Source organism: Clarias gariepinus, chromosome 18 (genome assembly GCF_024256425.1).
Source record: "Clarias gariepinus isolate MV-2021 ecotype Netherlands chromosome 18, CGAR_prim_01v2, whole genome shotgun sequence".
Taxonomy (NCBI): Eukaryota; Metazoa; Chordata; class Actinopteri; order Siluriformes; family Clariidae; genus Clarias; species Clarias gariepinus.
Window position 1 is genome coordinate 24,744,331 of NC_071117.1, and position 15,598 is coordinate 24,759,928.

At 37.2% G+C, this 15,598-nt stretch overlaps 1 protein-coding gene across 6 annotated transcripts; it reads right to left on the reverse strand.

The window, feature by feature from the left end:
• Positions 1–3,198: 3,198 nt before the first annotated feature.
• On the reverse strand, positions 3,199–9,812 carry LOC128506662 (zinc finger protein RFP-like). 6 transcript variants are annotated; one of them, XM_053477219.1, is made up of 6 exons: positions 9,601–9,811; positions 9,316–9,423; positions 7,142–7,246; positions 6,277–6,734; positions 4,659–4,707; positions 3,199–4,575 (listed from the first exon to the last, which is right to left on the reverse strand). In XM_053477219.1, exons 2-6 carry the CDS (start codon positions 9,344–9,346, stop codon positions 4,049–4,051), a joined length of 1,170 nt encoding a protein of 389 aa, XP_053333194.1. In that variant the 5' UTR covers positions 9,347–9,423; positions 9,601–9,811; the 3' UTR covers positions 3,199–4,048. The 6 variants fall into 6 exon arrangements, with proteins under 6 accessions (XP_053333194.1, XP_053333196.1, XP_053333200.1 ...); XM_053477221.1 differs by lacking the exon at positions 7,142–7,246 and having other exon boundaries at positions 9,601–9,812; XM_053477225.1 differs by lacking the exon at positions 9,316–9,423 and having other exon boundaries at positions 9,601–9,678.
• Positions 9,813–15,598: the final 5,786 nt, after the last annotated feature.

Here is a 15,598-nt window from a genome sequence, read left to right on the forward strand (position 1 = left end):
CTTCTGGAGGAATAAACAGCACACATGACTACAGCAAGAAGTTGATGGGGAACCACATAACTGAGTCGATGTGGTTAATAAAATTTGTAGCTCGAGACCAGAATCTACAGGAAACACCGCTTTAAAACCCAGATCTGGAATTGTTTGTGGATGGATCAGCATCCAGAGATGCATAAACAGGACAGAACCATATGGGGTTTGCAGTAGTAACACATAGCACTGACTGAAGCGTCATTGTATACACTGACAATAGATATGAAGTTAGTAGTGTTTGATTTTGGGACTCTTTAAAAACATTTTTGAGATCCTCAAGAAAACCATGCATCAAAACCTATCACACACCATGTCCTGATATCTGCATTACTTGATGCTATACTTTTGCCTAAAGCTATTGCAGTATGTAAATATGAAGCACACATTAACAAAACGGATCCTATTTCACAAGGAAACGCTAAAGGGGATGCAACTGCATGAGCGTCTGCCACACTTTGTTTTTCATATAAACACACTATGTTTGTGTCTAATAGTCTTACTCCCACAGCTGATATTAGATAGTTGCAGACTTCAACCACACCTGAAGAAAGAAAGGCCTGGAGAATGGGGGGTATGGGGGGTATGGTATGGCCCCAATCAGAAACCATGTCTGCCTAAGATGCTGTTTCCATAATATGCGAAATTAAACCCACGGTCTAGACCATATGTCAAAAGGAGGGATGTATAATAGTATTTCAATGTACTGGTTTACAAACGGTTTCATTATTTACTCCCAAAATTTTGTGAATAGTGTGTCATCTGCGCAAAGCACAATATAGGGCATGGTAACAAGACAGTTCAAAGCACACATCCTCCACCTGGATGACCATTTCAACACTTCCAAATAGATTTCATTGAACTAACACCCTGAAAAGGGAAAAGGTACTGTCTAGTATTTGTAGACATGTTTTCTAAATGGACTGAGGCATTTTCAACATCCAAACAAGATGCAAGTGCAGTAGCGTTAGCAGAAATTATCCCTAGATGGGGCATTCCAGAGAAAATTGGCAGTGACCTCCTAATATGGGAATTGGTCCTTCCACCACCCTAAGGTAAGCCTTTGTCTGTAGTCCACAAACAGATGAAAGACGCCCTACCAGAACCTAGGCAGACTGATCTTCATGACCTGAAGCCAGGAGATTGAATTGGCGTGAAAGATTTCAGGAGGAAGAGCAAAAAGCTGGCAAGGACAGTTGCAGATCTTGTTGATGACGCAAAAAGCTACCTGGATACACAGCAGTTATTGCAAGTGAGCTCAAGAGCCAAATTCAACTAAGTAGGCTAGTGGCAGCAAAGCTCTCTCTGAGAGTGTTGTGAAACCTCGTGAAGGTGGGACAAGTGCTGATTGGGCGTGCCCACACTCTGAACACCTAAGCGTCAAGAAGGATAACAGTTCACCATGTAGGTAGATAAAAAGTAGTTAATGAGAAAGTAGTGAAACTATTTTTTCCTAAAAAGCACAGGCTTAGTATAAAACTAAGATCATTCCTGTGCAAGTTACTTAAATCAGACACTGAAGTTTAGTTAGAAAATATTGAGGACTGCATCTCGAAACAACCTTTTTTGATCATTTTCATGTTCTTTGCTTTGATGTAGAGAGTCTCTTTCCCTATAATATAATCTATTATGACACACCTAACAGTATGAGATCATAACTGAAGACCTTATGGAGAGGTTATATTTGATGTATGTTGGAGTATTACTATGTAAATATGCTTACAATTTTGAAATTATGTTGTCCTTTAAGGACAAAAGAAGGGATATGTGGTCGAAATTTTTGATGAATAACCTTATATGGTAAATAAAATGCTTGTGTGTACGGTATGTGTCAAATTGTCCCAGTTTAAGGTTCTACTTAGTAGTTATGGTGATGATAGAAGGGCTTGCAAGGTAACTGCTAGAGCAACATGTTCTTCTTGAAGGGGAAGTTAACAAGGTGGGAGATTCATGATTTCAACACGCCAGCTTTAGAGAAAAGGACAGGAAACATCCGTCCAGCAACATATACATTTTGTGTGAGCGCAGTAATCTTCAGTGTATACAAGCAAAGTGAGAGAAGGGGAAGTACCTCTCTCTCATAGTGTGTGTGTGTCTGTGTGTGTGGAAATTATATTATATAATGGCAACAGACACCTATTACATTTATTTTAATTACTTTCATATTCTATAGATTGTCATAAATTGTAATACTGTATATTTAATCATCTCTATGCTTTAAAGCACTTAAGGCATCCACAGGAAAGCTTTATTGACCTTGGTCTATTGCCCTGCAACTTTCCAGGTCAGGCTTCGCCAAACTGGACAATCTCCCTCTTTGTTGTTCTTCCTAATTTACATTTAGGCATTTGGCAGACGCCCTTATCCAGAGCGACTTACAGTACATTTTTATCTTATTACACACATGAGCAGTTAAGGGTTAAGGACCTTGCTCAAGGGCCCAACAGTGGCAACTTGGTGGTAGTGGGGTTTGAACCTAAGACCTTCCGAACCGTAGTCCAATGCCTTAACCACTAAGCTACCCCCTTGCCCTAATGATTCTCTAGACTTGCCAAAAGTTTTCATTCCATCTGAAATCCTTTGAAGCACTGTCTTTGAAGGTGCACCACATAGCAGCCTGCTTACCTGTTCCAGCCATTTCCACCTTGGCCATTTTCCAAAGATCTACATCAAAGCTTCTTCATCAGTTTTCTCGTGAACACTGTGGGTCAGAATATACGTCTCTGCCTGTAGCCATTTCCTTGTCACTGCTAAGACCCAAATAAGCCGATCTGCACATGCAAATTTGTTAAGGTAAATTAAAATAACTACAATAGCCTTTTCCTACAACAAGCCATCATCCCTCTCTGCTTGAAGTCAGCCAACATTGTCCCTGTATCTCAAAAAGACAACCATTGTCAGTTTAAATGACAACTCACGTCAGTGACGTCAGTACTGTGTGCTGTAAGAGTCTCTCAGTGTACTGTATCAAGCCCACCTACTGTACCTCCTATTTTCAATATGATGGTAAAATACGCCTAAAACATAGCAGGGCATGCTGTTATTGGATTTGTTTGTTTATTTGTTTGTTTGCTTGCTTATTTTTTTGCTTGCTTGTTTGTTCTCTCCCCTCCGCAGAAATCAAAGTCTCCACAACCAGCTTTTGACACTTGTGCGTGTGTGTGAATACATTTATTGTTTTCATGCTGAAACAATTCATATGTGTTACAGTACAGGCACATCATGTAATACAGTTATATCACACAATCATATAACGTGACTATCATTATTTTATATTATATACGTTATTTTACAGGCACAAATTCCAAACGAAATAATAAAATTTAACATTTACATTTAGGCATTTGGCAGACACTCTCATCCAGAGCGACTTACAAAAGTGCGTTACTGGTGTGATCCTAATACTGGTTACTAATTTACTAACTATAAGTATCATCAATCAAACACTGATGTATTGGAGGATCCAACACCTTAAACTCAAAATCAGTAGACTTAAAAAAAAATCCTTTTGATGGAGATTTCTTTTTTAATACAGCCATTAGGGTTTCAGTGGGAGCTGTTGTTGTTGGTTTTTCGGCTGCTCCCGGCAAGGGGTCGCCTCCGCGGGATACCCAGTCCACCTATTACTGAGCCACCAACTGTAATATACTGTAAAGGTATTTGTGTTACAGTTATGTGATTTCGATGGATAATTTGTGTGTGTAAAAAAAAAAATCTTTCACTTTCATTTCAATGGCTTAGACTTCTTTTTTTGTTTCTTTCTTTTTTACACAGAATTAGTAGCTAATTAAAAAAAAAACATGCATTTCTAAATACAATTCAACTAAAAACGTTAGTTTTTAATTAATCAGCACTTTTTTTCTTTTTTGAAAATATTTCACATCATAGTTTACTTTATACACAGCAGATATCACAAAAAAAAAAATTCCCAAACTCTAAACCCAGTGCTTTAACGTTTACAGTTTCAATTAGAAATTGCAGAATTATAAGGGAACATGCAGGACTTTTTGGTTCGCCGTTATTTGGCATCACACAACCTCACAACTCCTCCATAAACCCCAAACCCAGCATACAGCGGCTGAGTGAATGTGGTGTGGACACTGTGGATGAGACTCATCGCATCGGAGACGCTGTAGAAGGACAGATTCCCTGCGCTGTGGTCCACATACACTCCTATTCTGGGGGATGGTGCAACTTTGAGATCAGTTTTAAGGTTGTCGTGATAGAAGTAGACAGATGAGGAAGAACAACACAGACTCCAAGACTGATTGTTGCCTCCAAACTCGCACTCTACACCCTGTCCTTGTCTCCTGATCACTTTATATGAAACTGAGATGAACATGGCCGCCTGACAGTTCCACTCTACCTCCCAGTAACAGCGCCCAATCACACCCTCCTTACACAACACCTGATAACAGGAGTCAAATCTCTCTGGATGATCGTAGTACATACGCAGGATACAGCTGCTTGACGCCACTCGGTTCTTCTCGGACAGAACGAGTAATTTATGCGCTGTGTTGGGATCCAGTGTCAGATAACAGTAGTCTAAAATAAAAGACAAACAAATTTTAGTTTTGTATTTGTGTGTGTGTGTGTGTGTGTGTGTGTGTGTGTGTGTGTGTACATACATTTCAGAAAATCATCTCTGCTCTTTGGCTCTGAGGTGGAAACCATTTGCTGAAAATGGAGATGAAGGAAAAAATGAATCACAAGCTTCTGTGAAAGATTTCTACAGTTTAAAGTCAATTATATATATACAGCAGACGTACACCTACTGGCCAGTTCATTAGGTACACCTCGCACACAAGTTACTGTGATGGACAGTATTTTTGCCATCAGAACAACTTTAATTATTCATGGCAAAGATTGAACAAGGTCTTGGAAACATTCCTTAGAGATTCCGATCCATATTGACATGAAATCTTCACACAGTTCCTGCACGGTCCATGAGGCACATCTTCCATTCCATCACATCCCAATAGTTGCTCTACTGGATTGAGATCTGGTGATTGTAAAGGCCATTAAGGAGTACAGTGAACTCACGGTCATGTTCAAGAAACCAGTTTGAGATGTTTTAGCTTTGTGACTTGACGCGTTATCCTGTAGTCATAAAGGGATGGCCATGGTCAGCCACAATACTCAGGTAGGCTGTAAAATTTTCCCCATGCTTAATTGAGCCCAAAGTGTGGCAAGAAAATCTCCCCCACACCATTACACCACCATCTATGGCCTGAACCATCAATACATGCTTTCATGTTCTTTAAACCCAATTCTCACCCTACTATCCGAATGTCATAGCAGAAATCGAGACCTATCCAACCAGGCAACATGTTTCCAATCTTTTGTTGTCTGATTTTGGTGAGCCAATGTGAATTGTAGCCTTGATTTCCTGTTCTTAGCTGACAGAAGGAGCAACAGGTGTGGTCTTCTGCTGCTTCAAGTTTCGGTGTGTTGTGTGTTCAAAGATGCTTCTCGACATACCTCATTTGCAACAAGGTGTTATTTGAGTTACTGTTGCATTTCCTTTCAGCTGGAACCAGTCTGGCCATGATCCTCTGACCTCTGGCATCAACAAGCCACTTTTGCCCAAAGAACTGCCACCACTGTTTTTTTGTTTGTTTTTTTCAAACCATTTTCTGTAAACACTTGAGATGGTTGTGGATAAAAATTACCGTAGATCCGCAGTTTTGGAAGTTTTCAGACCAGCCCATCTGCCACCAACAAGCAAGCCATGTTCAAATTCATTTTCTTCCACATTCTGACGCCTGGGTTGAACTTCAGCAGGTCGTCTTGACCATGTCTACTTGCCTTAATGCATTGACTTGCTGCCATGTGGTTGGCTGATTATACAGTCTGTTATTTACCTTAACAGGTGTACCTAATGAAGTGGCCATTGAGTGCATATACATTACCTACATACATACGAAATTGACTCATATACAAATGATATGCAGGTGGATATTAATGGCAGCTAAATGGTTAAAGTTCAAAAGTCCTGAATGCTGTAACATGATTATGTCTAATGCGACAGTAAGTCACGAGGAACAATTTATGTAACACTTGTGGGTATCACATTTCATTATTTAACACCACAATGGAATGCAATACAGCATCGTATTACAAATCGTTCGGCTGAACTGAATCATTGCAGTCGGCGTTTAAATCTAATAATGAACTCAAGCAGCTGAGTCTAAGTAAGAAATTTAATTCAGATGAACTCGTTTTGTAAAGATTTCTTGTGCTTACCTGCTTCTCAGTTCTCACTGCTGAAAGTGCTACAGAGTAATGGCCTTTGTGTTTATCCAACTGCAGTTTTGATTCGATTGAAGTCTGTTTTTTCAAAATAGGAACTTCAAGATGAGGTTGTAGATGAGTTTCACACAAGGAGGTCAGACGGGATTCAGAAGCTCCATCGTAACAGTCAGCAGACAGAGCTTTCAGTTTCTCCACCATTTGAGCCAACATGCTGTTTTTATAGAGATCAGGCCTCGGAGTGAAAGTCTTTCTGCACTGAGGACAGCTGTAGCAGCCCTTCTTGTTCTCCTGATCCCAGAAGCCATTAATACACACTTTACAGAAACTGTGGCCGCAGCAAGTAGTCACCGGTTCCTTCAGGAGATCCAGACACACTGAACAGTTGAAATTTTCCACGGTGAAGAGTTCTACTGGAATCACGGCTTTGGCCATTTTCATGCACTCACACACTAAGTCAGAAGATTTTAAAAAACAATATTAAAAGATTAGGAAAGGCTGCTTTGTCTAGATGTTCTAGAAGACGATTTTGTTGCCTGATCTTCAGCTTTAACCAGTCAAGACAAATTCTTTAGATTCTGTGGCTCTCTGTAATAGATTATTCTAAGATATGTCTTAATATATGATTAACTTGAAAAAGAGCAGAGGTGGGTAAGTACATTTACTTTATTACTGCACTTAAGTACAGTTTTCATGTACTTTACTTGAGTAACTTTATTAGTGAAAAGTTTTTTACTTTTACTCCACTACATCCTACAACAAATATCTCTACTTCAATACATTTGTGCCTGATGTTGCATTACATAACCACAGTGGTGTGCAGCATTTGAAGTGGCCAGCTGCTGAGCATTATACGTACAGGAATTGCTTGCCTTCCCTCTGTGAATCACGCAGTCATGTAGCAGGTGTTTAAAATCAGAAGCGAAGGGGTTTTCAGACAGCGATGAAAAAGCAAGTTCACAGTCTGAAAGCAGAGAGATAGAGAGAGTTTTACTGTGACGTTAAGTCTACTGTCAGTTAATACAAATTCAGTACTTTTGATACTTAAGGAAATTTGTAGGTAAGTCCTTGTCATGTTTCTTACAAAAGTACAAAGAAATGTAAACAGAGAATTTTAATATTTTTAATATTTTATCGAGGGTTAAAAATATTATTATTCTACAATGCAAAAGTATTGAATTGATCATGAAAGCAGTGAATCTGACCATACTGTACCATCTTTATTACATTTTCATAATCAATCACAATTTTACACTTTTATCACAGTTGTGAAAGACTACGTCTTTTGTTACAGAGTCGTTGGTCTCTTTTTAGCCTGTTGCAATTAAGAAAAAGGGGAAAGAGCTGAGCAGTGATTAACTTGAGCAGAGTACCACATTTTTTCCATCATCAAAACAAAACTGTCATCTACATCAAATGTCATCAATTTAATAAAGAAAAAAAATAGTTTTTCTCATATTAAGTGTATATAGACAACAAAAAGTGAATTTTGCATAAAAAAAAAAATCTTTAATGTGCACTGTAAATTATCCACCTGACCGCACATTTATTTATTTATTTATTTATTTATTTATTTACCTTGACTGCATACTTTGTTAGGATCAGTATTTTTTTTTTTTTTTTTAATATTCAAACATATTATTTCATAAAAGCACCTTAATATTGGAATAATATAGAATATAATGTGGAATCGGAAATTCAGACATTGTTCCGACCCTCCATGCCACCCACTTCTGTGGTGGTTATAAATAAATCGCTTACCGTCTTCTAAACTGTCCAATAACAGGCTGTTTAAAAATGGCAACTGCAGTGGCGAGTCCATTTACACTGAGAATCATGTATCATGTACAGTACTATGTCTTTAAGTGCATATAATAAGTGTATGTGCACGTCTCATGGGTGAGTGTGTATGTGTGTTTTTTTGATTCCTTGTTTAATTAGAACATCATTTTCAACGTATTAAACTTTAATCTGGTACAGTATACCTTTAATCACTTCAATTATTACACAAGTTTAAAATGTTAATTATTTCAAAAAGGACCAACAAAGATATATATGTAGCTCAAAAGGTTTCATATCTGCCATCCTTACCACAATCACATACACAATTTATGGAAAAACTCAGAAGCGCCACTTACCAGCAAATAGTTCCTGTAGTCATTTGAAAATGTAAATAAAAGAGTAGACGATCATTAAAAGGTAATAAAAAAAAAAGGAGGGTTCCCTTCTCTCTTAGCATTAGGGTGGTACCTGGGAGGAACCGTTGAAATGTTTCCAAATAACCGTTACATACTTCTTATCAGAGGAAAGTCTGAATGTTTCCATGCCACTACCACTATATTGTTAGTGGCATGGAAACAATCATCTGGTATAATAATCGAACTCCTATAGTACCACCACTCACCTGGTCTAATATAACCCCTCCTATGACTCTTGATTCTTTATGTGCTCTGCAACATTCTGCGCTGACTGAAAAGCAAACTGCCTTACAGTATGTCTATACTGCTATCTTATTAGATACCTTGTTACCCCTAGTGTTCTTGACCACTGAATTATGACTGTTTGGATTCTTCAAAAGGTAGAAGGACATGTTTTCTCTACCACAGCAAAGTTCTTATTGTTGAACTAAAGCCCAAAGTGGACTGTGAAAGTGTTAAATCAACACTCTAGCATTTAGCAATTAACTGAGTAAACCTACGTTTGTGCAACTTCTGTCTGAAAAGTTAAAACACCTTAAAAGCTTTTTACAGTTAAAGACTGTCTCTTGTAGATGTCCTAGAGACAAGGTTTTGTTGTCCACTTCACAGCTGCAACCAGATACAGTACAGTACATGTCAAGTTATTTATAGCTTTTAGTATTCGATGTTACTCATGTGCATGGCTTAAAGTATGAATTATTTGAAAACTTCTTTAAACATTACAATATTTCATGCAAATCACTCTGATTTTACACTTAACCTAAACAACAGTGTTGTACAAATTCAAAACAGTATTCTACTCTGAATGACACATTATAAATGGAATAAATCTTACCGTGGCATAGTTTACAACAACATGAGACCATGATTAATCATATTGTACACCGTTATCTTCTTTAGGAGCTCAAGATTTCAGTATTTTCCTTCTCACAAACAAACACACCTACAAAAAAAAAAAGTTGCACAGTTACTTTCGCTTTCACCTCTATTAAAGAGGAAGTTCAGCTCAGGACAGCCAGATCTTCTCGAATCCCCCCTACTGAGGATTTACACATTGCCCTGCTTTGTAAAATGTAAGACCTTGCTACACGTTAATGTTTTCATTTCTGTGTTACCTTACCTTGATTCGCTCATACTGTTTGTTTGCTTTCTTATCTCTGGTTGATATCCTGAGGGTGGATCCCTGCCCCAATCTCAATCAGCTGCGTCAACACAGCCAATGGGAACACAGGAACCTGATCTAAAGAAGCCTTGTTGGTCTGTTGGTTGTTTGTGTGCATAGTGGTGTGCAAAAGTCTTTGGTACATCCAAATAACCAAAAAACATTCCTACATTCAAAAAATACTATAAATATCAGTAAACAATAATGAATAAAACAAAGTCAATAATTGGTGTGAAAACTCTTTGTTCAAATTATAATCTCAGGTGCATTGTGTGCAGTTTTATAAGGAAATTATCTGCTCTTCTTTTTCCATGTAAAACTCAGAAACTTTTTTTTTTTTGTCTTTTTTTTAACATAATATGCTGCTTTCTTTCTTTACAATTTTTTCCTAAAAAGGTAAAAAAAAAAAATAATAATAATCCTGGAATACCATTTGGAAATCTGAATTTTTATCTTATTTTATTTTTTTATTTATTGGCACTGACTTAATAATGAAGTCGTAAAAAATAAGCATGTACAGCAAAGCTTGTACAAAAAAGAAAAGACTTTGGCACCGTACTGTTTGCAGCTTTGTTGTTTCTCCTGCTTGCAATCACACGAAGCGTTTATCATCAATAATACTGTATCCATTGTATGTGTCTGTGTGTATACATTACACGGTCAAGTATTATAACTATTGCATACCTGTTGGGGGGATGAGTCCACAACATTATTATTATTATTATTATTATTATTATTATTATTATTAATTAGTAATTCTATCAGAATAGAAAACCACAAATAACCATGAACATTCCAAAAAAAAAAATCAGCCTGTCAGGGTCACCACGGTGAATAATCTGGTCCCCATACTTAAATTGGCTAAGGTTTTTATACCAGATGGCCCTCTTGATGCATCTCTCCAATGTTCTTCATGCTTGGAGTCACTGCTCTTGCAGCCCCGTGGTTCAGTTTTCCCACTGGGAATTTGATTCATGTGAGGGCAGATACACTCCCAAAGTTCAAACAAGGTACAGTACCGGTCAAAATGTTGAACACACCTTCTAATTAAATTTTTTTGTTTGTTTGTTTTGTTTATTGATTTATTTTCTACATTCCAGAACAATACTGGAGATTTCTTTTATTTTTTATTTTTTTTTCAAATAATGCATATGAAATTAACAGCAGTCAGTTATTATCACAATTAGGCTATTAGGGTCTGCTGTTCTGGAACAGTTCCTGCAAGAACAGTATTGTGTCAAGTGCATTTGCAACTGTCTCTCATGAAGACCTTCCCAAGAAAGCAAGACCAAGACTGACCTCTGCTGCAGACGAGAAGTTCGTTTAGAGTCACCAGCCTCAGAAATCACCAATTAACAAACAGCACCTCAGATTAGAGCCGTTATGAAGCTTTACAGAGGAGGAGTAGCAGATATACATCTTAATATCAACTGTTCAAATTAGATTATTGCATATTTTATATGAAATTAATAAATAAATAAATAACTTAACTTGAAAGTTAAATCTTTAAAAAATAAAAAAGAAATAAAAATATGGAAAGACCATGGAGTTAGAATGTATGTTTAAATAAAATATAACATAGAAAACAGCAACAATCAGTCTTTTTTTATATCACCTTAATAAATTCCTAATTTCTATACAATTATTTATTATTATCGCCATCGTCTCTCCACTTCAGCACCGTCTTCCACATCTCTTCTGTGTTTAATGTTTTTTTCCTGCAAATAAAGTAAACTTCATCTACGATGCAGTGTCATTAAATAATGGTCATGCAAATTATCCGTTTTCATTTTAAATCACTGATTTAAAGTGGTAATTGCACATTGTCCCAATCTGCTAAGAACATACCGGCAGTGGAAGACTTTACTTTTACAGGTAGGTTCAAACTGTATAAGTTATGAACAAGATGTTATTAGAAAACTACATGCGAATTTTTCAATGCACATTTCACAAAATATTCAAGCTGTTAACATTCACAACAAAGTGTCAGTTTTCAGTTTGTATTGTATTGAAGTAAAAAGACAAATTCAAATTCAAATTTTATTTGTCACAATACGCAGTGCTGTCACGTTTGGGTTGTCTGTGTCGGCGTGGCATAAACATCATTTATGCATCATTAAAAATTAAAATGTCAACAACAACATCAATCTGAAGCGAAAATATGCAAATTTAAAGAACAAACAGCTATGATGTGTGTGAGGTTTTTTTCCCATAATTTGTGCACACACACACCATATTTCAGTGACCATGTGTAAACTTTTCCTATCTTGTGTAGGCTGTTTTTTTTTCCCAAAATGGTTGCCGTGGGCTCTAATAGCATGACATACACTCTCTCTTTCACTTACTTATCACCTATAACGCTGTATCTTGTGTAAAAATAGCAAAAATATTTAATCTTATGAGATAATAAAGCAGAATATTATGTAAAAAAAAAAAAACTTTTTAGACAAAATAAAGAAAGTTTTTTTAATATATATAAAACTTCAAATATTGTATTTAAAACTATATTTTAAGCAAAGGGTCATCACACCAATTATTGACTTTTTTTTGCATGGTACTGTACATTACAGTTTCCATTAACACTGGAACACACTGTCAGAATGGAGATCAGATTAATCTGAGAGCCGATAAACAGAACTGCAAATGGTTGAAGAATACATGGTACATTGCTGAAAAAAAATGAAATGAAACTTTTATCAAAATGACTTTGCATTGTAATTTTAATCACAGGATTTACTGCAGGTGTGGTTTCTTTTTTAATAAGCTTTAATAAAAATCTGATCAGACAGTGGCAGTACTTGAGAGAAAAATCCGTCTATAATAATGTTCATATGCATAAAAAAAACTGCTCTAATTTAATTTTGTTTCACAAAGGCTAGCTGTGTAAATGCTCCAGCATTGAAATAAACGAAAGACATTTGGTCTTTTATTTCAATTATTTTAGTTTGGTTTCCTAAACTGTGTTTTTTTATTTAATGTACTGTAGCTGTTGAAACATGTGTATACATGTCAAATCAGAGAAACTCATCATGGTGCTTTCTGCATGAGTGATCTGAATGAGGTTAATGACAAGGAATGCAGCCTATAAGACAAAAAAATGAAAAAGATTGTTTTTGATTCTGCTTGAAGCTTTCAGTTCCCTTTTTTCCCCAGCAGTAGATACAGACTGACATCAGAGCCATGAATTACTTGTTAAGATCATAACTTACAGTAAATATCTAAAAATAAACTGTGTGCTGTTAGTTTTCACATCTACAAAAATTATTTTATCATATGTCAGTACCGTACACACTGCCCGACCCCCCCCCCCCCCAAAAAAAATAAAATAAAATAAAAAATATATATATATATATTAATCATATTTTTTTATATTTCATTGGACCCCTTTTTGTTTTGATTACAACCGTGACATTGTTCGATAATAATTTAGCAATTTCACAACATTTATTTCCAGTGAGAGTCACATTCATTTCTAATATGTTGTATTGATGATATGAGAATTGAAGCACTTCTTCAGCTCGTCCCAAAGATTCTCAGTGTGGTGAAGTTCTTTGGTGACCAATCCATATGTGACAACAATGTCTCATGCTCCCCGAACCACTTGTTCACAATTTGAGCCGATAAAGCATGGCATCGCCAACATGGAATATGACCATCAGGAAAGAAAAACTCCATTAATGGACAAACCTGAGTTGCTGAGCCTAGACCTGACCAAAAGAAGCAACCTCAGACCATAACACTGCTCCATAGGCTGGTATGGTCTCTAGGCATGATGATGGACTGGACTTATCAGACCACATAAGCTTTTTCTCCTTGATCCACAGTCCATTTGTTACATTCCCAGAAAAAATTGAAGCCTTTTTACGATTAACCTCACTGATATGTGGCTTGTTTATGGCTACACAGCTTTTTAGTCCCTTAGTTGTGAGTTTTGCTGTTTTTTTTTTTGGGGGGCGGGGGGGGGGGGGGGAGCGGGGGGTATATTGGGTTTCACTAAGCATTAAAGTGATCTCATCCACTGGATGCAATTCCGATCCCAAGCCCAGGTAACATGGGAGAGTTGTGTCAGGAAGAGCATCCGGCATTAAACCTGAGCCAAGCTGTGTGTGGATCAGGTGGTCTGCTGTGGCGACCCCTTGACGGGAGCAGCCTAAAGGTTAACAACAACTTTGGTTTCTTGATTTAATTTTTTTTTTATTTTGAATATTAGAGAAGTTAGTCGCTGCTTAATTGTTTAATTCAAAGCTTTTTGTTTGATTCTAGGTGTGTCGCATGTATCGGCCTCGAGGAGAGTAGGCTCTTCTGACCACATGGCTAACAGAATGTTTAGGGAGTGAAGGGGCCCACAGAATACCACCACCCCACTCTACCAATTTCTCTCCATTTTTCAGTGTTATAGCCATAATTACTATTTAGCCACAGTAAGTTTATTATTAAAAAATTTGTTATTATTAGTTTTTTTTTTTTCTTTTGACCCGCCTTTGATCATGGTTTAAACTAAACTCAGTCTATTATATAGTAATTGACTGTAATAACGGCTGCATGAGTTGAACTTGTATTCCGTATATATGATGTAACATAGGAATGTCTTCACAAATATCAATAAGGCAAATACATGCAGAGTGTTTCCTCATGATAGTGAATAATTACACATACACACTCACACACTCACACACTCTGAGCTCATCCGCAGAGTTCACACCACATCCATCCTGCCTCTATATTGCTTACGGACCAACTGTATTGTTGTCGCGCCCCAAAATAATAAGGGTTGGAAGAATTCTTGCTTTTTTTAACAATCGAGTTATTTTACTGAGCATTGTATTAATGATTACTGTTTGTAGTTCCTGCAAAAGAAAAAAAGGCATGTCAACTCAATTGCAACTTTGGTTATTCTTGGCATGGAAATAAATTTAATCAGAATTACATAGTCATAGTAAATGACTACAAATAATCAGATAATTCCTCTGCATAATCATACCTTGTAAAGGAATTGTAATGGAAAATAAACGCCACTAGAGGGCAGTAAGGTCGTGTAAGAATCTCAAACGTCAACGCATGGACCAGTGGTCAGCAACCTTAAACATTTAAAAGCTATTTGGACGCGTTTCCAAATCTTAAATAAAGATAACACTGCATATATATGCTGTGTATAAAAAAAACAGTGTGTTGCATTTATAAAATCAATGAACTGTTACATGGTTAGCACTGTTGCCTTGCACCTCCAGGGTCCGGGTTCGATTCCCGGCCAGGCTCGATTTACGTCTCTTTGTGCATGGAGTTTGCATGTTCTCCCCGTGCTTGGTGGGTTTCCTCTGGGTACTCCGGTTTTCTCCCACAGTCCAAAAAATATGCAGGTTAGGCTAATTGGCGTTCCCAAATTGCCTGTAGTGTGTAAATGAGTGTGTGAGTGAGTGTATGTGTGTGTGCCCTGAGATCAATTGGCACTCTGTCCAGGGTGTACCCTGCTTCGTGCCCTAAGTCTCCTGGGATAGGCTCCAGGTCGCCGCGACCCTGAATACAGGATAAAGCGGTATAGAAGATGAGTGAGTGAGTGAGTGAGTTTCTTGCTACAAAGAAAAACTAAATCTTATTTCTGCATGCAACAAAAACATTTTGAACTCAAAATGAAAAAAACTGGTAATATAAAATAAATTTCAATTAAATACTAGTTGTTTTTTTTCCAAAGCCACAGAAAGCCGCATGAGAGGAATGAAAGAGCCACAAGCGCATTGACCCCTGACCTGAATGGATGGATGGATGGATAGATAGATAGATAGATAGATAGATAGATATTGGACCCTGCAAAACATTACAGAAATTCCACGTTTTGTGGACCATATGTAATAAATGAACTTAAAACTTAAATCATCTGATGGGGAAGCGGTGGCTCGGTGCTGAAAGTGTTGGACTGCTAATCAGGTGGTCCCCCGGTTCAAGCCATGATGCTGCCGGA